The 27,110-nt window shown below is 39.1% G+C and overlaps 1 protein-coding gene across 3 annotated transcripts in view; it reads right to left on the minus strand.

The window, feature by feature from the left end:
• The window catches only part of SENP7 (SUMO specific peptidase 7), a 52,653-nt gene that overhangs the window by 17,056 nt on the left and 8,487 nt on the right, over positions 1-27,110 (minus strand). Inside the window, exons 4-15 of one of the 3 annotated variants that reach the window (XM_077342106.1) lie at positions 26,760-26,857; positions 21,688-21,885; positions 19,151-19,339; positions 14,103-14,203; positions 11,861-12,036; positions 10,580-10,925; positions 9,942-10,111; positions 7,988-8,122; positions 5,677-5,710; positions 4,903-5,082; positions 3,148-3,404; positions 564-697 (exon numbers count right to left, since the gene is read on the minus strand). In XM_077342106.1, coding sequence (XP_077198221.1) covers positions 564-697; positions 3,148-3,404; positions 4,903-5,082; positions 5,677-5,710; positions 7,988-8,122; positions 9,942-10,111; positions 10,580-10,925; positions 11,861-12,036; positions 14,103-14,203; positions 19,151-19,339; positions 21,688-21,885; positions 26,760-26,857 — 2,018 coding nt within the window. The remainder of the gene's footprint in view (positions 1-563; positions 698-3,147; positions 3,405-4,902; positions 5,083-5,676; positions 5,711-7,987; positions 8,123-9,941; positions 10,112-10,579; positions 10,926-11,860; positions 12,037-14,102; positions 14,204-19,150; positions 19,340-21,687; positions 21,886-26,759; positions 26,858-27,110) is intronic. The other 2 variants (XM_077342107.1, XM_077342108.1) reach the window with 2 other exon arrangements.

Raw genomic sequence — 27,110 nt, forward strand, 5'->3', positions numbered from 1 at the left:
AATCAAAGGCCTGGCGATCTATTGATTTCCTCATAGCAACCACAATGCCTATGCTCTCCATGGCATTCTGGGGAAGCCCAGGAACTTCAGGAATGGTGTGTGTGTGGGGGGGGGGGGTACAAAAACAGATGTCACTAGAAGAGGTAACCAGAAAGTTCAGCTCTGTGAGAATTACTCTATTTGTGTGTGTATTTGGAGGAGGGCAGCCCTACTGTTTTTCAGTGCCTAGTATAATAACAGTAGCAAAAAAGTAAGAAGAGAAAAAAGTCTTACAACTATTATGATTGTAGGATGGTGGCCAGAAGAATTAGAAACATGAAGTTATAACAAGGGAGCAAAACATCGTAAATGCATTAGGATCAAGATACATTTTCTAGATTGCTTCTTTTCTGAAAAATAATGCTTCCCTGCCTTTGAATTAAAGTATGAAATGATGTATTTTGAGTAACCACATTATCATAGGATTGACAGTATAACACCATTTAACATTCACTGAATCTATTACATGAATTCAGTGATTAATTTCTATATAAATTCAAGATCACTTAAACCATCATACATACTAGTGAACAGATCTTGTCTCTTGGAACTCTTTCCATTCATCCCCTTTTGCAGACGAAATTGAAAAGTAATACTGGCCACCACTTTGCTTCTGCAGCAGGAAATAACTAGGCTTGGTGAGGCTTAATTTTGATTCCTGCAAGAAAGAAAGGGAAAATCATCTTTCTGGCCCTATTAGATACATGGAAGCTGCCAACAGGACAGCTGAAATGTAAGAGCTGGCTGCAAAACGCAGCATATATATATGAATTAGAAAACAGTTGTTGTTCCTGAACCAACTGACCATTCAGATGCAGAATATGTGGGACAATCAGTTCTGCCACTTGCCTTCAAAGTATAACACGGAAAGAACCATTTTGGGGTTTTTTTTCACCAGTTTCCCTCCCCATTATTCTTCTTTACAGTCAGCCTTGCTGACTGAGAATATAATGTTCCTTAGAAGGAGGATAGTTTCCTGCTGTGTATATGAAAAGTTTATAACACAGACAAAACCTTCTCATTGGGTACCTCTGAGTAAATATTCCAATTTTAAATTTTATTTATTTATTTGCATTTATACAGAAGTATTACAACTGAAAGGATATGTCAGGTATAGTTTTAAAAAACACTAGACAATTTTGGGAGTCAAGGGACAGAATGAAAGCTAAATAGCCTTTTCACAGGTGACTATTAGTTATATAATAGCTTATTCCACTTAAACTGAAATCTTGCATAAATGTAATAATCATAAGAACAGTTCTTGGCTTCCATAGGGCAATTAGTCTCGGAAATATGTGATAAAGGAGGCTGTCTTGACTAGCCATGCTATGTAGGTGGCTGTCATCATCAATTTAAATACACTAGAATAAAGATAGACTGGGATTAACTCCCAGCTGTACACATGCCCTAATAACCTGTGCAGAAGCTAAGGCTGCTTGGAACTTCTAAAAGCCTGCTGGCTAGACAAATAATAATAATAGAGTTCATGTATAGGTACAAACATGCACTACCCCACTCAAACGAAACCAATGTCTTATTAGTGAAGTGGAGAAAAGGGCCCAGGATGTGGAGCTTACGTTAGCACAATGCTTCCCAGACACTCTCCTGTTCCTTTTAGAGTCTTTAGATCAGCCTTTTAAACATTGAGAAACCCCCCAAAGCTTTCTTCAGGTTTCAAGAAACCCCAGAAGTGATGTCAGCAGTCCACAGCTCTCTGACATGCTCCCACTGGATGTGACATCACGCTCTGCCCCCGCCCCCCAGCACCAGAAATGGCCTACTCTGCTGGACCAGGAACAGGGCTGGCACAGGCATTCAACATTCCATCACCCCCATCCCCCAATGCAGTTAAGTTAAAATGAGAGTACTTAACTTTCTGGACTCCAGTTGCTACCACAAGACAAGCCTTGGTCAGCGCGGCTTTTTATGAACAGGGTTCCTCCCCTTTCTACCCCCTCCAGGTCCATCATTGGCCATATCAGGAGGGGGGGAGGTTGACACAACCATATATGGTCATATCACCCAATAATTTTTTTTAAGATTTTTAAAATTATTAACTTCCACCCAATTGGCAAAACCCTTCCAGGACTGTCAAGAAAGCCCTGTTGAGAAAACCTGCTTTAGACAGAGAGGTTAGAGGGTTTAACCTATCCCATGCCCTCCTCCCTTCAGACTACTTATTTTACTCACTTGGGCCCCAGGAGGGGAGTGAACCCAAGAATATCTTCCTCAGCTCCAACAACCCTCAACCACCAGCCACCCATGACGGTCTCAACCTTTGCTGACATTTTATTGCCATGCCAATAACTGAGGAAGTAGCTAGACAGGTCTTGGCCAAACTACCACTTGTGCCTGGTGCCCCCCTTCGCAGCCCTCCCAATTTAGCTGAATGCCAATATCCTGCCAGCCTCTATTGTTTCCCAGATGTGTGGTCCTTTTACATGATGGTGGAGGCAAGTCCATAAGTAGGGTACTAGGATCAACTTTGGACAACCAGAACAGCCCACTAAAGAACTAATTCTACAACTGTAAAGAATATTTATATTATATTATTATATAAATTATCCCTCAGTAAACATTAACCTAATAAATGACATAAAGTCACTACATTGAAATATATACGCTAAGGTGCCAAATATAATGAACAATCTACACACGCAGTATGACTCTGCCCACAGGAGTATAAAGCTCATCTAAAGCAGTTTCAGAGGAACCTTTAACTTTTGAAAGCTTATATCCCAAAGATCTTGTTGGTCTCTAAGGTGTTAATAGATTCAAATCTAGCTCTTCATATAAAGCAGTGACACAAGTAGTGGTCATTCATGGATCGTTGAAGTAAGAGGCTGACCTAGGAATGTTAGGATGACTCTCTTTGAAGACAGTGGGATTTGTATGGCACTCAGCAAACAAAAATTAAGTCTGTCTCTTCCAGCCTCGTCTACCCTCTATCATGCCCCAAGAGCCTTTCATGGCCCATTAAGAAATTTGCTGTGCACAGCATCCAAATGAATAGTAAAAAAATTAATTTGAGTTATAAATATAGATAGCTTTTCTAAAAAAAACTGCTGACTTTCTTTCCAAGGATTCACTCAAGAACAACTGATTTACCTGAGATGGCAACTCTACCAGAACAGAAGTGCTCTCCTTCTGCTGAAGAAACAAGGTATTATTATAATCAATGAAGGAATTTTCTTCAGGAGAAATATCTTGAAGCAATATAAATGCTTGTTTCCAAGGCAAGAAGTCATTCAGATCCGGAGTGGAATTCCTCTTGCTTACTTCCAAAAGTATTTTGGTCAATGTGACCTGCTCCCCTTCTGTCAGTGACTGAGACAACTTAAGGAAAAGGAATTCAGTACTCATCACTGTAGTGAGAAAAGCACATGTGTTTAGCAGAGATTTATTAAAAGCAACTTTGAGCAGCAATTATTCTAACAGTTCACACTAAGTATTTCAAATACTAATATAGGAAGTAATGAGATCAGTATTTCAGATAATAGTTAACAGTTAAAAGACAAGCAAGCATAGAAGACAAACTATAACTTCCCTGAAAGAATCAAAACATTGACTTCTACTGAACTGCTACATTAAAATCCCTAAAAGCATTGTGGGCCCTAGGTACTGTAACTAATGGATGTCAGGCCGGGGAGGGGGATCTTCAACACTTTGTATAACATGCAGTCAACTAAACCTGTTTCTCTTTAAACTTTGCATATTTAGCTAAGTATTAGAAATGCTAGGAGATGTGATTTTACAGCATGCATTTTTTCTTGATTTATAGGCTTAAGTGGCACTTTTATTTGCCTTTTCAGTTCTTCCCTAAGAAAAAGAATTATGTCCTATTTCAAAAAATATCATTAACTGGAAGTTTTCTGCATCCTTTGCTGGTTAAACCTCAGACACTTAAATCAGCCTTCCACATTTTTTTTTTACCATTGAGAACCCCCTGAAACATTCTTCAGGGTTCAAGAAACCTCAGCAGTGGCACAATCATGCAGAACATGGTTGAGAAGAATAGCTGTATACATGCCCACCTGGGCCCTCCCCCCTTCTCATTCCCCTCCATGTCAATCATTGGATATTTTGGGAGGGGAGGGTGGGTCAACATGACCATATATGGTCATATGACCCAATAAATGTTTAACAAACTTAAAATATATATAAAAATTAATTAAGCCACCCATCAAGAAACTCCAGTTTCATGAAACCCTGGTTGAGAAAGCCTGGCCTAAGTACTCGGATTTCATTGTGTTATAAAAGATAAGTCTCTCTCAGAGACAGTATCTTATATAGATGATCGTCTTCCACTGCTGTACTTGAGACGAGAATTCTCAAAGGGCTTTGTGATACATGTTCTTTAATTGAATAATCTGATTATTTATATCAAACATATCACTCAGCATATTATCACAAAGAATCGTATCTTTGCAAATCGGATACAAAAGTGCTTCTACAATTCCTTTTCAAACAAGTTCAAATAAACAGATATTTTTTTAAGTAACCTGGAACAAAAGGTTTGAGGATCCAAACTAAAGATGATACTTAACATATTAAGTAGCCTTTTAATTTCTAAACACAAATTTTCAACAAGCTTATCATAGCACTTATTCCTCTGGACTTTCCATTTGATTACTTAATCATTGACAAATTAAATGACCACAGTGGAGATAATTGATATGTGATATTTAGCATTTCATGACAAATCTTAGTAAAATCCTCAATTCTGTTCTTATAATTCTGCATTTTTCTTTCCTTGTTCTCAAATTAAAATCTAAATTGAGTCATGGTTATAGAATATCCATGTAATTCTATGTTGCCCAGGATGCCTAACAGATGTACAAGTTAACAAGAAATAATACATACCGTTTTTGTTTGGCACAGATGTTCCTATTTGAGTTTCAATCTGTTCCACATAATTTGATGACAGCCAAAGAAAAATGACAGCATTACACCTTAAAGCTGAGGAATCGTTATCACTCCACAGACCAACCTTTGTTAAGTGCTTGGTATCTACTAACAGCTCCATATTCTTATTCAGGGCCACTGTAGAAAACAAAATTTAAAATAAGCAGAGCGCCTTCAAGACTAAAGTAAGCCTGAAGACACAATTTCTCTTTAATGAAAATGGGCTGGATCAAACCAAGTACAAGTAGAAGCTGCCTCTGAAAACAGCTAAAAGTCATTCTTACACAACTGTCAATCTTTTAGCTAAGCTAAGCTTGAAGTACATCAGGCCAAGAAATGAACATTTCTCTCAAAGAAAGAATCAAAAGTACTCAATGGATTGGATCCAACCCAATTTTCTGCTGGTAAAGGGGAAGGAATTGTCCTTTCTGACCACCAACAAAGGCTATGTTGTGGTTCATGGGACTCACATGCAACAAAAAACATGAGGAATGGAAGCTGTAGAAGGGAAGGAAATTGGGTAAGCTTCAGTGGAAAAGCTGTCTAGATTTAACTCTTAGAGTGACTTTGAACTTTTTATACTGTGGTGCCATCTATCTAAAGCAGCTATGGCATGCTTAGCGCATCAGAGACCACCAAGGTAGGTCTTTGCTAATGTGTTGTGCCAAAAGGTCTGTATTGTCACTTCAGTGATTTCACTGAAAAATTACATTAAATAATGTAATATCTTACCTTCAAAAGGAATCTTAATGTAACTGGTTGTAAACTTTAAAAAAGAGAACGAAACAAAAGATTAGTCTTTTTAAAGCACCAATTCAAAAATACATTTCAGTAAAATGTTTGAAACTGAGCTGGAGGAAAATAAATGAGCCTTTAGTTAATATACTTCAGTCTTCCACTTAAAAAAAAAACACTTGCCTCATGATCCATTCACTTCAAAATGTGTTTTGCTTAATCACAGAACTTATATTTCAATATTGCAATATTATGCAATATTGCAATAATATGCAAAAAGTATGAATACCTTTGAAAATAGACATCACAGTTTCTTGTTCAGAGGTGAACAATTCTATAATATATACCTAAGCTTTGGAATGTGCTTCAAACAGCAATTTGGATGGAGAACAATTTATTTTAGGACTGTTGTGCCAATCCCCCAGGTATAAGAATTTTAGTCAGTGTCTTTCAACATCATCTCAAAATGTCCTTGAAGTCAAAGATAGTTTGAGAAGCCAACACTACTAAAAATGGCCTCTCTGCTCATAAATTAAAAATATATATAACCCAAGTCATACTTAATTCAGTTTTTCTGTAAATCAGAGTACACCAAATGTCTACAAAGATCTGGTTCCTGTGGTCTTCAACTTATTTGGCTGGTGCTAAATTTAGCAGAGTAGTCTCAAGTCTTCTTGCCCATGGAATGTACTAAGACGGTAGCTTCAATTAATGCAACAAGCTTTACATGGGGCAGCCTTTGAAGGATGCTTGGAAACTTCAATAGTTAAAGAATTCTGCAATAATTATGCCAACTGAAACAGGTTACACAGAATACATGCCACCAGTTTTGAAAAGATCTTCACTGGTTTTCGGTTCGTTTCTAAGCACACTTCAAAGTGCTGGTTCTAAGCTTTAAAACCTTAAAAGGCTGGAGACCAGAATTACATGCTCTCATGTGATCTTGCTGGCTACTAAGATCTTCACTAGGGTGCCCTGCACTGTTTGCCCCTACTATCAGAGCTGCCACAAGTGGCTATTCAGGATGGGTCCTCTTCTGTTGTGGTGCTTTCCAGAGTTCACTCATTTGGCCCTTTTGAAATACAGGCATCAGCATTCTTACTGCAGGAGGGTAAAGCTTCTTCAGCCTTCCTCCATGCACGCGGAGTTATATAGTAGTGGTGTTCAGCTGTTTTATTGGGATGGGACTTGGAGGGGGGGAAAGGGAAAGCCCTGATTTTATTCGTTATATTGATTGATGTTCATCTTTTCCCCTGCATTTATAATTACTGTTTTATTATAAGTTGCCTGGAAATCTTTCTGTTGGGAGATGGCATCAAAGCACATGAAACGATATATTTTATAATCCCACATAGCAATGCTGCATATTGATTTCAGCAGGACTCAGGCATTGGCAGCTCTGAATACAGAAACTATAACCAGGATCCAAAGAGCTGCTCAAGGGCATTCCATTTTTACTCTAGTGAACTATTTAACTTATTTCTTGTCCAGGCCCAGCATCTGGTGCATCCTCAGCCAAAGGCAGCTGCGCTCAAGTCAAGACTTCCTTGATGCTGCAAAAGCTTAGTGGGATCCACCCACACATGTGTACCTCAAGCAGCCACTTGGCCAGAATTTCCAGGATAGGATCATGGGTCGCAGATAACTGCAGCAACTTGGGTCTGGCCACCTCCCTCCTGGACTCCAGAAGTTTGGGCACTGGCTGATGTCATCTCCTGGTGCTGGACATCAAAGTTGATGTTGGGGATGAGTGAGTCTCAGAGGACACCAGGCCAGGTGGCAAGCATGGAGACAGCCAGCAGAAGCCCAACCCTGATGACCTGGGGGGATCATGGGAGTAGCCCATCCATGAAAAAAGCTGGGAGAAGCCAGGCAGGGAAAGGAGGAGGGCCAGCAAGAATGAGGCAGCAGACTGGAGGAAGTGATGCTACAGCTCCTTTCCCAGATAAAAACTCAGGCCAAAGGGGCAGAGCTGGGGCTAACTGGTCATTCTGGGAGTGGTGGTTCCATAACCAGGACAGGGAGGAGATAGGAAGCATGGTACTGCCCATAGAAGGAAAATGTTATAGAAAAGAGAGGGAAAACTTGGGTGACACAACTCTCCCCTCATTTCTGGTCTAGGGAGACACCAGGCCACAATGGTCACAGAATGGCACTAGAAAGAGAGAGGTCTCACACTTCCTTTATGCTACTGTCCCTAACCCTACCTTACTAGAACAGATATATATATGGGTGGCTGCTACCCAAATCGTATTTCAAACTGGTTTTGTGGTTCTCTGTGAGTCTCACTCAGTCATAGCAAACTTACTCTGGTACAACCTGTTGCTGTTCCTTTATAGTTTCCAATAAAAAGCATTGCAACGTTTAGATCCAAGACAAGATCCACCTGTTCACTGATCTTACAGTTTGAAGTAGCCTTGGGCATACATGATTCAGTGGAAAGCTATGAAATAAAGAAAAAGAGATTAAATTTCTTTCCCTTCCATCAAATACCAATAGTTGTAACAATAATTACATATTCCTGGCTTGCAATAACAACCAGGAAGTTTTTGGGGAATTTTTGTTTTTTGGATTTTTATCTCATCTATCCTCCAAGTTGCTCAGAGTGCCATATCTGGTTTCCTTCCCAAGGTTGTTAGCTTAACAGTTAGTATGCTTCGTGGCAAAGTACACTGGCTCTTTTTATTGGTATTTACTGCCAAACTACCTTACGTAATTTTAAAGGGAAATTTAGCTGTTTAAAAATTGCCAGAAGGACTCAATCCTGATCAGGACCATTCTGCAGTAGTACTAAGCTCTCTTTCTACACTAAGGTGACCAGATTGTCCCATTTTTGGGGGTACCTGGCAAATTGTACTTATGTTGAAATTAAAATATATATATTACAATACTATTTTTGCATTCTATGCATTCTATGAAACTTTTTGTTGCTCCATACAGACCAAATATTTAATCAAGAACACCCCTGGTCAATGGTGTCCCCCTTTACCAATGAATCTGGTCACCTTATTCTACACACCCACATTTTCATGTGCTGAAACAAAGCTGTTTTGAAATAGGGAACAAGGTAACCTGGAACTGCAGCTGGGCAGACCTCATAGATATTTTTAAATAGCTAAATTTTCCTCTAAAATGGCTCTGGCAGCCATGGGTTAGACCCCTGGACACCGTAACATGTAGAACAGCCTATAAGGTTGTAAAACACATTACTGAGCTCAGAAACTGTTTTATTTGTTTGTTTGCCACATGAAATTCTTGTTTATATAATCACTAACCAAAGCGAAATTGAAAGTGTTTTTAGGGTGGAATTACATATAGGTCTGCAATTCTTTTTTGATGAAGGGTTTTCTGGTATCAGACAAAGGAGTTTCAAAGTGAGCACAAGAGTGTTTTTGTCTTTTCTTCCCAGCTCAAGATTCCTAAGACCCCCACTGCTTTTCTTCTGAAAATACAAAAGCTACATGTCCCCTTTTAAAATAAATAAATCTTAATGTTTGGTAGCAAAGCAGGAGATGGGGGATGTGCAATTTTAAGCAATAAAATGTCTTGGAAAGAACTGAAGCAAACAACAGTAGCTTCAACTGAAAGAAAGCCTGTGCATACAAGAGTCACAGAACTATATGTAATGGATAGTTTCTGTCTAAACCAGGTTTATGGTTGAGGCCAAGGCTAACATCTAGGCCCCCCCGGGACCTGGGACTGGGATTGAGGATTGACACCATCAGTATCCCCTCCCACCTGCTAGTAGGAGGAGGGAGAAGTTGATTAATTGATTAGCCGATCTTGCCAGGTTAGCTTGCTAACTAATAAGGAATTGTAGCTGTTGTTAATGGATTTTAATGGATTTTATTGGGGTTTATAATGTTGTAACCCGCCACGAGCCGCAAGGGAGTGGCGGGTAATAAATCGAATAATAATAATAATAATAATAATAATAATAATAATAATAATAATAATAATAATAATAATAATAATAATAAATGCATTAAAAATGTACAAAAAAGGGGGAAAGTAGATAAAAAAGAAGTGTAAATTTTGTAAAGCTGCAATGCTAAGTACAACTTTAGGAAATGGATTCTACTGAAATCTGTGGGATTCATTACAAGCGAAGGGGTTATAACTAGTATGCAAATTCTGTGGAACTGATTACAGAAGAACACTGGGGTGGTATGAGGTTTCTGCAAAAATTACATAAATTATTCTTGCATGTTCAGGAGAACAAAAGGATCTTACAAACAATTGACATGTGAAAGGTTTATTACTTGTTCATTCTTGCTTTCAATTAAACCCTTTGACAGCTCTTCTGACAAAGGCAGCACATTTTCTTGTTCTGTTCCTTTATGCTCAGGTCTCTGTCCTTTTCCAGTCTGGAGACAGGACTTTGTATCCTTTACTTCAGCATTCTGTTCTTCTTCATCACTAGAAAGGACAACTAAAACAAGGAAATAAGAACGCAGGATTAAATCAGATAATATTTTCATATAAAATTGGTGAAATGTTTGAGTAATGATCTTAGCTCTAGTCTATAACTGGTAAAAGTCAACCCATAAATCATCTGAAGAAGAGTTGGTTCTTTTAGGCCACTTTTCTCTACCCGAAGAAGTCTCAAAGCAGCTTACAATTTCCTTCCCTGTGAGGTAGGTGAGGCTGAGAGAGCCCTGATATCACTGCTGGGTCAGAACAGCTTTATCAGTGTTGTGGCGAGCCCAAGGTCACCCAGCTGACTGCATGTGGGGGAGGAGTGGGGAATCAAATGCGGCTCACCAGATTAGAAGTCCGCACTCCTAACCACTACACCAAACTGAAAGAATCAGTATAATAAAATAGTCATTTGGACTTACACTGATGCAGATTTTATCTACCTATCTCAACATTTCTAAAGCACGAGGGTGTTACATACTTGGCTCTGCTGAATCAGTGGTCTGTTTGTTCTTGTTCAATATATTCCCAGGCTCATCCAAGGGCAGAGAGGTATTCACTTCTTGTTTCTTAGGAGAATTAACTGGGGTTGATATCTGGACATCCTTACTGATGACAGAGTGCTGGTTTCTTTTTGGTGAGATATTGGAACTGTTATCAGCTGGACAACTAACAGTAACCTGATTAGCATTGGTGAGGATTTCACAACAGTCTAGTTCCAAAGGTTGGAGAATATTTTCCTGCTGGGGATTATATTCTTGACTCTGGTGATTCTCACATGGGAATTTGCAGTGAGCTGACTCAATTAGTTCAGTGCTCTGTTCTTTCTACAAAAATAAAATGAAACACTGTTTCAAAAAATCAGGTCCCAATCCCCACTTGGAGAACAGAACAGTCGAAATAAATAATAGGATGACCACATGGCACAAAGTTCACCAGCTTGTACACTGAGTTACCAAGTAGTGCTGAACAACACCTACTCCCTCCAACAGTAGTGTGAACCACAAAGGACAGTGGGAAAATCAACTCTGGAAATGCAGCAAGATACAATGTTGCCTTTGGGTCCTGGCAACCCCTCAATGATGTCATCAGGGCACAACAGAGGCAACTACAGCTAGTACAAATCAAAGAGTCCTTCATTCACCCAAACTGACTCATCCAAATGACAGCACAACATGGATTAACACAACCCACACTGGGAGAGATCAGACACTGCCTTACCTTGCCCTGGCCCCAATAGTACCATAACATGCACACCAAAGCCTTGATCTATTCAGGATTCCTTTCACCCCAGTGACATTTGCATTCGTTATTCACCTCAGTGACTTTTCAAAATCTGGTACACTTTACTTGGACTCAAAAATGCCCCACATTGAATTCCCACACTGAAATATATATGGTTTGTTTGTTTGTTTCTTTTCTGTCAAGTCACAGCTGACTTATGAAAACCCCCTATGGCTTTCAAGGCAAGAGATGTTCAGAGGTGGTTTGCCATTGCTTGCCTCCATGTCATGACCCTGTTATTACTTAGAGGCTTCCAAACCATCTACTAAACAGGGCTGACCCTACTTAGCTTCTGAGATGTAATAAAACTGGGCTAGGCTGGACTATCCTGGTCAGCTCTAGTAGAAACTGGCAAAAATACTCACTTGGTAAATATACCTACATATACACATCCTACATCTAGTATAAAACAATCTATTAGTTATTGGTACAACTTATTCTTGAATCACTGTGACCAAAACATGTAAAAATTACTCACAATACACAACGATTTTTTTCGAGAATGCGCATTCCACTGACTTGAATGACCTTCACTTCTTCTTTTTCTGCATTCGTTATTTTGAAAACATGTGTCCCTCAAACCAGCAGAGGTGTTCTTTAACTCTTTTCTCCCTCTATCTTGATTATCTCTTTCTTTTTTTTGTATGCTGCAGTCTGAATTTAAAATTTAAACAATGGAACACTCAAGTCAAGGGAAAATGAAATACACTTCCGACACTACTTTAGACTCATTAGACTCAGAGTGACATTAAAAAGTGGGACTAAAAAGCACTGTCTTCACCCATAAAGGTGCCACTTTTATAATTTATAATGCATTAAATATATCTGAACTAATTAGCACTTTCAGTTTTGAATTCACTGTCATTACAATACAGAGTATAACTTAACGAATAAGCACATACAAAAAGAACAGAAAAACATCCATCCTGTTCCAATATTACTGAGCGTAGAAAACTAATAAGTGAATTGAATGATCTTAGATGCAGGAATAAACTATAAAGTATGTAGAAGAAGAAGAGTAGGTTTTTATATCCCTCTTTTCTCTACCAGAAGGAGTCTCAAGAGGCTTACAATTACCTTCACAGAATCACAGAATCATAGAGTTGGAAGGGGCCATACAGGCCATCTAGTCCAACCCCCTGCTCAATGCAGGATCAGCCCAAAGCATCCTAAAGCATCCAAGAAAAGTGTGTATCCAACCTTTGCTTGAAGACTGCCAGTGAGGGGGAGCTCACCACCTCCTTAGGCAGCCTATTCCACTGCTCAACTACTCTGGCTGTGAAAAGTTTTTTCCTGATATCTAGCCTATATCGTTATACTTGTAGTTTAAACCAGTGGTCCCCAACCCGCGGGCTGCAGCTCCTTCTTCCCTCCCCCCCCGAAGCGAGAAGCTCGCCAGGCCGCGAGCAAATCAGCCGCCAAAGCAGCCGATTAGCTTGCGGCCCAGCAAGCTTCTCGCTTCGGGAGGGGAGGGAAGAGAAGCTTGCCGAGCCGCAAGCTAATCGGCCGCTTTAGCAGCCGATTTGCTCGTGGCCCGGAGGGGGTGGGAGGGGAAGCCGCGGCCGCCGGCATGGCGGCGGCGCAAACGCGTTCGCGCCCCTGTCGTGCCCAAACGCGCATGCGCGGCAGTCCGCGCATGCTCGTTTGCGTTGGGGCTGCCGCGCGTGTGCGAGCCCCCGGGCCGCCCTCTCCGCCCACTACGCCGCAGCGGTCCGCAGCAAGCGGAAGCTTGCGGACCGCTGGTTTAAACCCATTACTGTGCGTCCTTTCCTCTGCTTCCCTTCCTCTCCCCAAAACGGACACCCTGTGAGGTAGGTGGGGCTAAGATATTACTGCTCTGTGAGAACAGCACTATCAGGGCTAGGGAACTGCGGCTCAGTTCGGCTGCCTCGGCCATCACCGAAGCCCAAGGCGGCATGTAGGAGGCCAGTGCCATGGTGCGGTGAGGAGGGGCAGCGGCAGCATGCCAGCTGGCAGCCGCACACAGGTGCAGAGCCCTGCGCCTGCGTGTGGCCGCTGGCTGGCGCACTGCCCCTGCTACCCCTGCTTTCCACGCTGTGGCGCCGACCTCTTATGTGCTGCCTCGGACTTTGGTGATCGCCAAGGTGGCCAAACCGAGCTAAGGCGCACATCCCTAATCAGGGCTGTGACAAGCCTAAGGTCACCCAGCTGGCTGCATGTGGAGGAGCAGGGAATCAAACCTGGCTCACCAGGTTAGAAACCATTGCTCTTAACCACGACACCAAGCTACTGATTGCTTGCATAACAAACTTGCATTAAAAGTCACATAGCAAACTAATTTCAAGGATAAAATGATAACATTAAGGTTTCCTATTACAGTATTTGCTGGCGTATAAGACTACTTCCCCCCCCCCTGAAAAACATGCTTCCAAGTGGGGGGGGGGGGGTCGTCCTATACGCCGGGTGCACTTCAGTTGGGATAGACATAGCTGCCCATAGTGGCCCATAGTACTGTGATGTAATGTAACAAACTCTATATTTTGAGTGGAAATGTTGGGGGGGTCGTCTTATACGTCCAGTCGTCTTATACGCCGGCAAATATGGGTGTGTTTGTGGCAATAAAAGGATCTGGATAATCGACTGAACAGAAATTAGTCTATAGCTCAAACAAAACAAAGAATTCTATCTCAGCAAATCCGTTCAGTTTGAATGTCACATCCAAATATTGAAATGCATCATAAAATGTCTTAATTGCAAACCTTCTAGCACCACATCACATCTTCTTAGAGCTGGCACTGAACTTTCTTTATCTTTAGATGGTTTCAGAAGATGGTCACTTGGCCTTCTATATCTTCCATGCCTGGAGGAAGGAACCCAAAATCATTAATCTCACTATTTCTTCATTTATAATTACTTATTGATTGCCACTCTCCATCCAGCCGGTTTGTGGAGGTTCACAACAATAAAAACAGAATAAAATCACAAACAAATCAGTAACCACCCAAATCAGCCCCCACCCAGTAACCAATGATTAATGTTTACAGATGATCCAATATCTTCCTTGACATGTAAGCCTTCTCAGTGTTCACTAAGCTTAAAATTGAATTCTCCTTCAATCAGATTTCTAGAAAATTCATAAGCATGCTGTCAAGTCAGACTGCAAGCTGTAATCTCCTCTCCCTGCTTCTTTTGATCCACTGAAGAGAAAGTCACATTATGTTGTTATGAAATGCAGGATGCCTTGCTTAACACCCCAGGAAGCCACTGGACTTAATTAAGGCTCATAAGGAGCAGAGCTGGCCATGGGCTCCACCTCCATTATGCTGATAATTGGCAAAATTCTCTTCAGGATGCCTTTGACCTTATGCATAAATATCTTGCTAGAGCCCTGGACATACAAAAACTTTATTATAACAGAAAGACATGTTAACATGCCTTTATTGTTGGGGATTCAGTGATAATGCTGACAGCAAAGGAAGAAAATCAAGTGTGAGTGGTGGTAGGTTCCACCCTGTACAGCAGAAGAGAAGGGGGCAAGTGAGTGCAAACTCCCTCACGCAGACACCTAACAACACCTATCTAACAACACCCCTTGGATAACCAGAGGCAGGGTTGGATCATCACATATGTGATCTAAGTAATTGGCTGTTACATACAGATGTTTGAAAAATACAATTTAATGCCTCAGCTTTTGTTTTACCAAGCCAAATTCCTCAGAAAGATTTAAAGATATTTTCATTTATACTATATAAGCATTACAGTTCCCTGGCAATTTAAGAGATAAATAAATAAATATATATATATATTTCCTGATATCTAGCCTATATCGTTATACTTGTATTATAACTTTTTACATATTCACCATATTTACATATTCACCAGATTAAGATCTAGTTCTCACATCAGCAATGTGAGTGCAAGTTAAGCTACACAGACTGTTCCTCTACACAAATGGATCTCACCCAATCTTCTTGACTTACTAATTTTCTGTATGTGGGGATATTTAAACATATATGAGACAGCACTGAATACTATGACCTGCTACTTGCAGTTTGAAGTGCTATAACTCAGGCACAGAGTTACCATTTCAGTGAAAAATAGACCTACGAATAAGTGATTTATTCTAAAAAGCCAGACTAAGGAGTTGCTTATATTCTTGGGCCACATTCTTGATGGACAGGGCATAATTACATGCAGGTGGCCTTGTTCTTGGTGGGCTACTGTGAGGAAGTACTAATTATAAAATTTGACACTTTCATGTGTGGTTTATAGAAACCTCTGATGTAATTTATTTTTGTGGCTCTTTTCAAGCTATCACAATTGTGCAAATTATGATGGCTATATATAGGCTTCATGAGAAACGGCTAGCTGGAGCACCCATGCGGATGCCCCAAGTTGTGCTTTCACAATAGAGACCACTGAGTCAGAATCAATATCGGCCTTTGAATTATCCATGCTTTAGTGGCATGTCCAAACTATAGTATTGGTTTAGGCCTCTGGGTTGGCCCTATGATGTAGACATAATGTGAATGTATAAAATTCTGTATAATCCTGAATTGTACACACAAATTTGTAGACTTTCCTGTGTCTATTTTTTATTGCAGTAAAATAAAACTTTATAAAAAGGTCTTCCTGCTCTGTGTGTAAACTGGGGACATCGTGCTGGGCAAAGGTACCCTGGTCAAGCCACAGGGCTATCATGCTGGCACAGCACTCCCATAGCCTTCTTTCTGTCCATGTGTCTGTCAGTTTCTCATACACAAACTGTTATCAACCCTCCCCAATTGTTCCTCTGTTTGGTTCCCCTTCTGTACAGTGCCTCTACCTGCTTAGGTCAAGAGGTGGCGATGGTCACTACTACAACTGCTGCCTCCCTTACGGGGATGATGAGGCTAGTTGACAGAGTGGTGTTTTGTGTGCAAGAGCAGGGAAACCTACTGTGTTCTTGGCAAATGTAACCCCCTCTTCTATTTTTGTTTGAAGTTCTCAGATTTTTATGCAAACCAAGGGGGTCCCTCCCAAGTTTGCAGAAAAATCCTACCATGGAAATAGACCTGATCTGCAGATTTGTGTATTCACAGATTGCTCCCCCCACTATTAAATATATACTGTGTACTTGCAAGCTCCTGTGGGAGTCTCTCAGGATCAAACCAACAGAAGACCACCCCTCCAATGATGGCATGGTGGTAAAGAAAATGATTGCAACCTTCTGACTGGTCGTACAGTTATTAAGGATTGGCTATAATTCTACATACTGGTCTGTCCTAGTTCAAGTCTTTGGTTCTTACCAGGCTGAGAAAATGGCCTGTTCCTCTCTGGAATGTAGTTTTTGATAAGCTCCCTCACAAAACCAAAGTTTATTTTATAGTCCTTATCTCAAGGCTAGAGAAATGGAAGAAGAGCGTGTCACTGTTGTTTATGTAAACAATTGGAATGGGGGGGGGGAAAGCATACGAGCAGCTTTTGGACCTGTCAGCAGTTTCTGGAAGGCTGGCGTAAGGGCTGTAAGGTGTTCCTGGGAGGTGGAGTGGGTAGAGACCCCAGGCTATTTGCTCATCCTGCAAGGGCTTCATCTTTCTCAACCTCCAAGAACAGGGTATTTAACACAATGTAATCCTATTGTTCTCTGTGCAGATTTGGGAAATCCCCTGTGTCTATATTTCTTCTGCAGTAAAAATATTTAAAAGGTTAAATTGGGGCTGGGCAAAAGAACCCCAATTAGGCTATCTGGCTATTACTAATGTCACATATCCTCATACTTTCAGATATTATATTAGTACATATGAAAAGACAAATGTCCAATTTCTAGAAATTCTATACAAAAGAAGTCATTCTGAAGCTTTATTGAACCTGAATCAGCACTAAAAATAAACATAATACACACTTCTTGGCATAAGAACGGAAATCAAATATCTTATTCTGCTGCAATGTATGAAAAGTTATAATCAGTGTTCATAATTTCAGCATTTTGGCAGGAATTTGGGAAAGGAGGCTAATGTTTGTTTCACTATATAAACAAACAGTCTTTCTTTATTAGCGTGATAAAAGGGATAAGAGAATTAATAAAACCATAAGCCGTGACTTCTTCGGGTAGTTTCACTATCGACTTTCCCTTCTTCTGATTTTCTTCCCTTTATTCTTCTTTCCCCCCTACAATTATTTTGTAAAACAAATAGAGAAAGTAATGCCAAATGACTGTTCCTGCTCTTCTGTTTCAAAGCAAATCACAGTCCACTCACTTTTACAAAGCCCAGATATGCACTTCAAACTGTTTCGTATTTTCACTTGGACTTTGTTACTGTAATTTGCACATACCCCTGGAAAGTGGAAACAGCCCACTTCAGCATTTACTTTATATGTTCCTGTGGCTTTCATAAACAGAATCTTCTTATAAAAGATAACTTTTTGCCACCATGTTCACTCATTTTTAAGTCACAAATTATATTCAGTGGAAGATGGAAGATTTCAACTTCCACACTGCTGTTCCTTAATATTCAATCTTTCCCTGAAGATCAAAGACAAGTTGGGAACTTCACATTAACACACCTTTACCATCACAGTACTATGGCTATCAACAAATTAAATACATGTAATTGATTAAACCATTAACTAACAAATCAATTAATTATAAAAAGTTTGCTTCTTACCAAAATTTTCCCACAGGTAGCTTTTAAAGATAATGACAGTGCAATCTCATGCAGTAACTAAGCCAAAATATTTCAGTGGGGTTAGACCAGAGTAGCTCCGCATAGGATTGCATCACAAGTGAAAGAAATATTAGCAAAATTACAGTTCAATGAACAAAAGCTCATGTTAGAGAGAAAGGCCACTTTAAATATTTTCTTTTTCCATTACAGTAATTCATTGGGACCAACAACCTGAACAGATAAGTGTGCCTTTAACCTTCAGTTCCTACTCATCACTTGGCTCTCACCAACTAATCAACTAAAGTGTAATTAACATCCTATAAAAGACTTCAAAACAGTCTCAAAATAAGATACTTTAGAACAATATGCACTCTTCTCCTATTCTGCTTGGTCAAGGTGCCTAGTTTACAAAGTAAAGGGCAAAGCATTCCCCATGACCTCTGACATGCAAGTAAATATGGAAGACTTCAAGGTCTTTAGAATGACAGACTTGATACATGGCTACTGATTTATACTGACCAAAGAGTTCGAATAACTGAATTCTGATGGCAGCAACATGAATAATCCCTAAATTTCAAGCATTACATTTTAGCTTATTATATGATAGCATGTTATAATGACGTAACTACACATATCTACATTTGAGTTAAGTGGTAACAATGCATTTTCTTCTAGGGAAGTTGTTTTGGGGGTATGTATGTGGAACTGGCAATCCATGTGGATTTTCAATTCCCCAACAACAGTTTCCGTGAATATTCCTTCATGAAAATCATTCCCAAAGCACATCTAAGGAAACAAGACAGGAACAAGAGAGGAGCATGCAAACATGCATATTTGCACACAAAATGCAAAAAAGTGAGAAATATCTGAAGTTACATTAAATCTCATTTAAATCTCATTAGACAGTTAAAGTGCATCTGTAACTCTCTCCAGTACAAAGTGAGGCTCACAGTACAATCCTATGTTGTTACTCCAATCTAGTACACTGAAATTACTGTGCATAGGGTTGCACAGTTAACCTGTTTAACTTTAGGGGGATTGTATTATATGTTCACAATTTCAAATGTACATTCTTGTAAATGTTAATTTCAACTGAATCATATTTTAGCAATATTAGTTTAAGGACCAAAATCACACATAGACTATGCTGGATGACATACCTTTTTGATAAAATACAGCTTTGTTGAGAACTTATTTTTTGGCATGATTGGTTGGCAACAGATGAGGTCTCTTCATCTGATTGCAAGTTGCTAGCATCAGATAGATTAGCATCAGCTAAAAGATGAGTTTGCACGTATTTTCTTCCTGTTTTCGTCCTCAGAACATTCGTCAAGGTAACTTTGGGTTGCCTGCCATACATACAATAATTAATACTCTGGAACTTGTACAAAGAATGTTTGGTTGAATTCATGTATCGTAAATGTTTGGGTAATCTCAAAATTGTATTAACTAAACTTAAACCAAGTTAATCAATACAGATTAAGACAGTGGGCAGTCCCAAAATACAGAATAAGGAAAGACCAAATAAAACTCTATTGCTGGACTTCAGTTTGAACATTTTAGATGAAGCCATTAAATATTATGAAAAACTGCCAGCATGAGTAAAACCTGTAGCAAGTAACTAAGGAAATTAACTAGGAATGTAGTTTCTAAAAAGCTCAAAAGAGCACATCTTGCTATTTATGTATCTAAAGTTTGACAACCTAAAGGTCAGCAACAAAAAAATGTGAACAGTTATCCTGTCATCGCTTCCAGAAGCCACTCTGGAAGATATTTCCAGATGAATGAATCATATCTGTTTTTAATTATAGAACAGAAATGTGGTGGAAAATGCAGCAGCCATGGTATCTGATTTAAAACACAACAAAAATAGCAGCAAAATATTTCTTATCGGAGCATGTAAGACTGAATGAACTACGAAGATGTGCTTAATGAGTAAGGCAATGCTTTCCCATGGATATTTTAGGTCAACAGTTCCTACACTTTGAAGTGTTGTGGTGGAGTTATTATCTATCCATTCTTTGAAGACTACTACATTTTACAGGCCATAGCCAGAACGTGGGAAACTTCTGAAAGGTTTCCGAATTAAAATGCAGTTCTGTGTTCTCTCCAATAAAACCGCAGAGAATAAAGGGAAAGGGGATGCTTTGTAAAGCAGCAGGTAAACTTTGCTATATCTGTATATTCCATGAGCTGGATCAATGAATTGAGAAAGTATATGGAAGAGACCTTTGCTGCCAGTTTGTTATAGTGATTAGGAGTGCGGACATCTAATCTGGCATGCTGGGTTCGATTCTGCACTCCCCCACATGTAGCCAGCTGGGTAACTTTGGGCTCTCCACAGCACTGATAAAACTGTTCTGACTGTAATATCAGGGCTCTCTCAGTCTCACCCACCTCACAGAGTGTCTGTTGTGGGGAGAGGACAGGGAAGGCGACTGTAAGCCGCTTTGAGCCTCCTTCGGGTAGAGAAAAGCGGCATATAAGAACCAACTCTTCTTTTTAATGGAGTCTCCACAAAAGTTCCTTTTAAGGTTTGGGGTCCTTCAGGAATTATTTGATATGCAAGGTAAGGGAATGTAGTAAGAAAGTGGATCAGCTGAAATTTCCTTCCCCCTTGTGAAAGTGTTAGGTCTGCCCAGCAGCAGTTTCAGGTGAAATGCTTCCCTCCCCCTAAGAGAAGCAGCCTTCTATGCCATATCCCATTTTGTTCCCAAAACTTTCTGACCCTCATGGATGTCTTTTAATAGGGGAGGCCTGCACTGTTTAAGAAAGGTTGTCTCCTACAGAGACTATATTATTCAGGGCCAGTCCATTTATTCTTCCTTTGGCCCACATCGTTCAGCATAGCTACAATAAACTGGAGCATAATTTGAATTTAAATTCAAAGTTCATTATTGTTCATTCTAGAAAACGCCTCCAATATTTTTAGTTGTAAAATGTACTTGCATTAGTAGATACATTACCTACTATTGGTAGCCTATGGATCACTGTTTAAACATCAGTGTTCCAGGTGCTAGGTTATGTTTTGCTACTTGAACACTGTTCTCTTTTAACTGTTCTTTCATCCTTCTCTGTAGCCCCTTCTATAGTCTGCTTTTTCCTGCTGTATACTATAGATAATCAAGGATGTTTTCATTATTCTGTTCCGTTGAGAAATGTATAAAAAGACCTATGGGAAAACAGTTCACAGAGGAATGGGCATGTTGCTAATAGCAACACAACTACCTTCTTTGCAGAATTAAGGACTATGGATGTAAAGAAGTTTCACAAATAATACACCAAGCATGAAATAGGGTAACTATTTCTTTTCTGAGAAAAAGAGATAAAATTATGAACAGGTTTCTCTTGTAAAAATATACTTTTAGAAATATACTTTTCTAAAAAAAGATATTTATGGCAAGAACTTGTGATCTATTATTTTAAATAGTAGGCAGAAATAATTCCTCTAGAATTTTTAAAACTTGTTAGAAACTAACGAAGCTTTCCAAGAGATCTGAGTGGGCAAATTCTCTCTCAAACTAAATGATTCCAAAAGCAGATTAGGATCTCTCAAAAAAGATGTGCTGCATGTGAAAAATGGCTAATGACCACAAGACTACAAAAAATACTCACTCATGGAAAACAATTACATGAGTTTTTCAATAGAAAGTAGGCAAAGATGTATTACCTCTGAAACTGAGTTAACCAAACATACCTTTTAGATATAAAAAGGCTTTGGTGAGGTGAACTTAATATTTGCCATATCTCTATACTGTCAACAGATGATGAGGTTTGCCGAGCTGATTGCAACTTGACAGCATGAGATAAATTGGCATCGGTTCTAAGCTGTGTCTTTATGTATTTTCTTCCTACTTCCGTCTTCAGGACATTCGTCAACATAACTTTGGGTTGCCTGCCATACATATAATAATAGTATTGATAAAGTAATTAAAATCTAAATAAGATACATGAATCCAACAAAATTTCTTTAGAGAATTTAATAATTCTAATGTTATCTTTTCATTTCAAAGATCTCAGCCCAAGACTTGTGAAGAATCCTTCTGATCACATGAAAATTTAAGGTGGATTACCTTAGTTGCATCTGCTTTTCATTTACAGTTAGTTTTCTAAAAATATATTCTTTCCTCAGATAGCTTTATCTACTGTATATTTAATGCATGACCAATGTGGTCCTCTTTATTCTGATGCTAGCAAATTACATCTGAAATTTTTGTTTGGGTGCCTGAAGTATACAGGTATCTACTCATTTATTTATAGTGCTTACATGTGAAAAAAGTTAATTTTACCTCTCCACTGAAATATTACAAACAATATTGGAATATATGCAATAAATAATGGAACAATGCATATATCTTCCTGGAATCATGGTCCTGGAAGGGACAGACAATTCAACTAGAAGTTCTCCAACACGTATAACTCCTTTCTCTGAGACTAACTCAGTATCCTGAAATACTATGAGAATACAGTAGCACACAGGCAGCCTTCCTTTTTGGCTCTTTCTGAATCCAATAGCAGACTTCAGCAGTGACAATCCCTAACCTTTTTAGCACTGTATCCCAAAGAGTATTATCCTGGCCTATAACAAGTATTCAGGGAAATATATGAATGCTTCATAGAATATAATGAGATTCCCTTTGAGATAATCGCGCTTTTATCACAATTGCAACATGTAAATAAGGCCACAAGGAGATGGCCCAAATTAAGATCTACACATAGAAACTTTAGCTGAGAAAAAAAGTATGCATTATGTATTGAGGTAAATCATATATGACAATTAATTTTCTGTCAAGATATTACATGCAAGTATGAATCATGTGTGTAACATTTAAAGTGTTGAGAGCTAGAAATTCACTAGGATTCATTTTATCGGTGCTACCAACATAAAAAAACTAATTCTTTTATGCAATGATGACTATTTGCATCATAAAGCTAACCCCTCGTGCCCACAAAAGTGCAGTGTTAACTTCATAAATAAGAATTCATGTGTTTCTCTTCAACTGCTGGCAACAACAGCAACTATTTGATCAAACAATACTGCTAGAAACCTAACATGAAAGTAAAATGAGAATAATGCAAATAGGACAGCAGAGGCTAGATAGTAATCTGATAGAAATGCTGATTTTATGAACTAAGGCAGATTGTGAGCTGGTGGGCAGGAAGGAATGTTCCAGTGTTTATTTCTTGTAGCCCTTCCTTGCATACTCAAGGAATTGCTGATTGCCACTGTGGGATGGTAGGTGAATTTCCTCCAGCCCAGGTTGGATTTTGGAGATTTTTGGTTATTGTGTGGGGATCATTTGGGCATGAAATTGGGGTCACTGCGGGTAGGCTGGTAGTTGTGAGTTCCTGCATTGTGCAGGGTATTGGACTAGACGACCCTGGAGATTCCTTCCAACTCTATGATTCCATGATTTTAGCAACACTGTCCTGGATAAGCCTACATAAACCACTAATATTGTATCTAATCATTTATTAACAGTATTCCTCAAAATCAAAAATTCCATTATTCCATAACCCAATACTTCCCATACACTATTTGCAAAATACTGTTCTTTCCCCATCAACTCTCATCTGTCTTAGTGATGGAAATTTCACTAGCTCATCTTTTAAATATCAGTTAATTAAAATACATTACATGAATAAAGTTATTTATGTAGTTACAAGAATTAAGAGAAGGGGATAAAAGTGAAGTGCATCTCTAAAAAGCAGCAGGTAGGAAGATCAACATAAATAGCCTGGTCTGAGACCTACTGTACCAGTACCTGTGCACTTAGCATGGGGCATACCAACAGCAAATAATACTGTATTATGCTGACATTGGGTCGATGTAGGGCAAAATTTCCAGTGTTCTGGAGCTCTGGTACAAGCATAAATGCAAGAATCAGGGCCCTACCAGAGCCAGCATAGTTCCACAGGGCCTGCAAAATGGAGATCTTTTGCCAGGCATTTGGTTGAGGTCGAATGAATCAACACCATCAAATGGGCCTCCCAGAACCCCTCTCCCTGAACTGAACCCTGAACTGACCAACCTTTGGGGTCACAGTTAATGTTAACATTGCTACTGTTAGTTATGAATTGTTATTAAACCACTGTTACTACTGCTTTGAAACCACTGTTGTTCAACTAATGTTATGTGTTTATCTTTGTTTTATATTTATCTTTACGTTCTTATATGTTTTATGCAAATCGCCCTGAGCCTCAAGGGGGGGTGGTATATAAATATAACAAATAAATAAATAATAAAATAAAGGAAAGTTGTGGTAAGTGTGCTATGTCAAACCTATTGTATCCTCATTTTGAGGTTTCACTTCCACAAAATGTATGCAACCAATTTCTGGACACTTTAACGTATAGGGAGGAAAATGCTGATTAATGCACAAGATCCAGCAGAAATGGGGCTGCCTTAAATCTGCTTATATTTCTGCTTGCACATCACTGGATTCAAGCCAGTATACCTGCAGAAAACCTGCAGAAACCTGCAGAAAAGTGCTGGAAAATAAGACTCCAGAACAGTTTGAAAGAGAGATCTTGAGGAATTTAACTCAGATTTTACAAACATGTTGTGCTTATATGTCAAAATAAACTGCTTTGTTTAAGCCAGTTTGTTGCACAAAGTCTACTAGACATATATAGATTTCCATTAGTCTGCTGTTTGATTCTTTCCCATCTCAAAGCAGAATCCCTAAGTTTTACCCCACACCCCCCAGCACAACACACTTGTTGGTTCACTATATATGCCACCTGCCAACTATTAGCCAGCTGCAATGAATAGACAGGGAAAAGGTGAGGCAAACAAGCCAGACTAAGCTTCCTACTCAGATACAAATTATCTAACAGTTACTCTACCTGCCAAATCATTTCAGTAAGCATACTAAAATTCAAAATACATCTTACAGCCCCCGTCTGCTGTTTTACCACAAACTCTTTTCTTGTTTTTCTTTTCCCTCAGAGAGAAGAAAAAAAACTTAGAAAGAAGACATTCACCACATATTGAATTGTTGGAAATAGTTTAATTGAGACCCTCCCTGTGGTGGGAGAAGGTAAGGCAAGGTATATGTGGGATGTGAAATGATGTTTTATGGGGACCAACTTCATTTGATTAAGTTGGTAAAATGCCTTTTAAATTGCCTAGTCTTAAGAAAGCCTCACTGATAGCTGAACACAACTGCAACAGCAGCAACTAGGTGTTACTTTGCTCTATTTGACCATCTCTTTATGAAAAGGTATGAGAAAAATAATTATACTGATCTAATTTGGATTCAAATACCACAACAAACTAGAGTCAACACAACATGGTTTAGAATTTCCTTTTAATGTCTACCACCAAAAAACTGTTTGCTGGGCAGCCTGCATTTGGATATCACAGCAAATCAGAGTTTGATCAACTATGGTTTATCATATTTGAATACAGCTACAGGAAAAAACAAACACACTTCTAGTAAGAGTGAATCAGAAAAAAGTCTCCATCATATGACATGACACGCAATTGCGTCTACTGACTGTGGTCTGCTTTGCTCAGATGGGAACATACAACACTGAGCAAACATTTTCTAGCACCATATAAATTGTTAAAGGACTGCTTGTAGAAGTTCTGTAGGAATCAGTGGAACTGCCAAGAAAAATGACAGATGTACAATATGCATTCCAGGGTTTATATCAGTCATAGATTCATGAACCACTATGAACACAATACAGATTTAATAGACTAGATACAGAGTTTGTCCTACTAATGGAGGAGTCTTCAAGCAGTACAAGTAGCTTTGCTTGGGAGGAAGAGGTACATCCTGCTGGTGAAAACCTCATGTCAGAAAATAGCTTCTCAAGTTAGAGGAAGGTGCCACCATTAGTGAAACAGAAATTCTGTATTGAGGCCAATTTGTCTATGCATTTAAATCACCACAGCAACTGTGTTTTGTAAGGCTAATCTCAATTATATTCCCATACATGTATCTTGAGATCATCACCCACAGCTGCTTCATGTTCTATCAGAATCCATGGACCAATCAGTAACAGCAAGACCACACAAAGTATTCTCAACTGCTAATCTACAATCTTTAAATCTCCCCTCCACCAGAACTCCATTAAAGCATAAATTCAATAACGCTGTGCAAGTATTAGAAAGATTTTCTTCTTCAGAACAATTTTAATGTATTTATGACAGCCAGCAGAGTCACCAATTCCATCTGTGAATACACATAGTTATAAAACAATTCTTTTGAAGGGGGAAAAAAAGCTTCCTTTGTTTTTAAATAATGCACATACAGATTCGTGCAAGTATCATCAAGACCCAGCTTGGTGTAGTGGTTAGGAGTGTGGACTTCTAATCTGGCAAGCTAGATTTCATTCCACGCTCCCCCACATGCAGCCAGCTGGGTGACCTTGGGCTCGCCACAACACTGATAAAGCTGTTCTGACTGAGCAGTAATATCTAGGATCTCTCAGCCTCACCCACCTCACAGGGTGTCTGTTGTGGGGAGAGGAAAGGGAAGGTGAATGTAAGTCGCTTTGAGACTCCTTCGGGTAGAGAAAAGCGGCATATAAGAACCAACTTCTTCTTCAAAGTGGTTATAATTTATGTGAGAGAAAAAATGGAATTCTTTTCCAAAGATGATTGCCATATGCAGTTTTCATAAGCCTTTTTACAAAAAAATAATTCTAAACATCAGAAGTCTGCTCCTTGATTACATTTGACCATTTTTTTAAAATTATTGTGCTATATAAATTATTGCACAAAAATATCTGATCTTGAGTTCAAACTTCCCTTACCTAAATGCTGCTTCTTCATCATTTCTATAACGTTTCTCAAAGTGTCCTTTTCTCTCCCAGTTTGAGTGATATGAATTATTTCTAGTTTCCAGTTTCCACTAAAATAGATCATAGGGGGAAAGAATTGAAATAGTTAAAATATGGCAGAATAAATTAATGGAAAAGTGAACAGAAAAAAGATATGCCTTGAAACTGTTTAAAAAATTACAGACACTATGAGGACATCAGTAAGACAACCTCAACATTCAGCTTACCCAAATGATAACACATCCACTTGAAATAATGTGAATAATCTGAGCAGCAATTAATATGCAATATAGAACAGGCTGCTAGTCCTACCTCTTGTGACTG

Source organism: Paroedura picta, chromosome 6 (assembly GCF_049243985.1).
Source record: "Paroedura picta isolate Pp20150507F chromosome 6, Ppicta_v3.0, whole genome shotgun sequence".
Classification (NCBI taxonomy): domain Eukaryota; kingdom Metazoa; phylum Chordata; class Lepidosauria; order Squamata; family Gekkonidae; genus Paroedura; species Paroedura picta.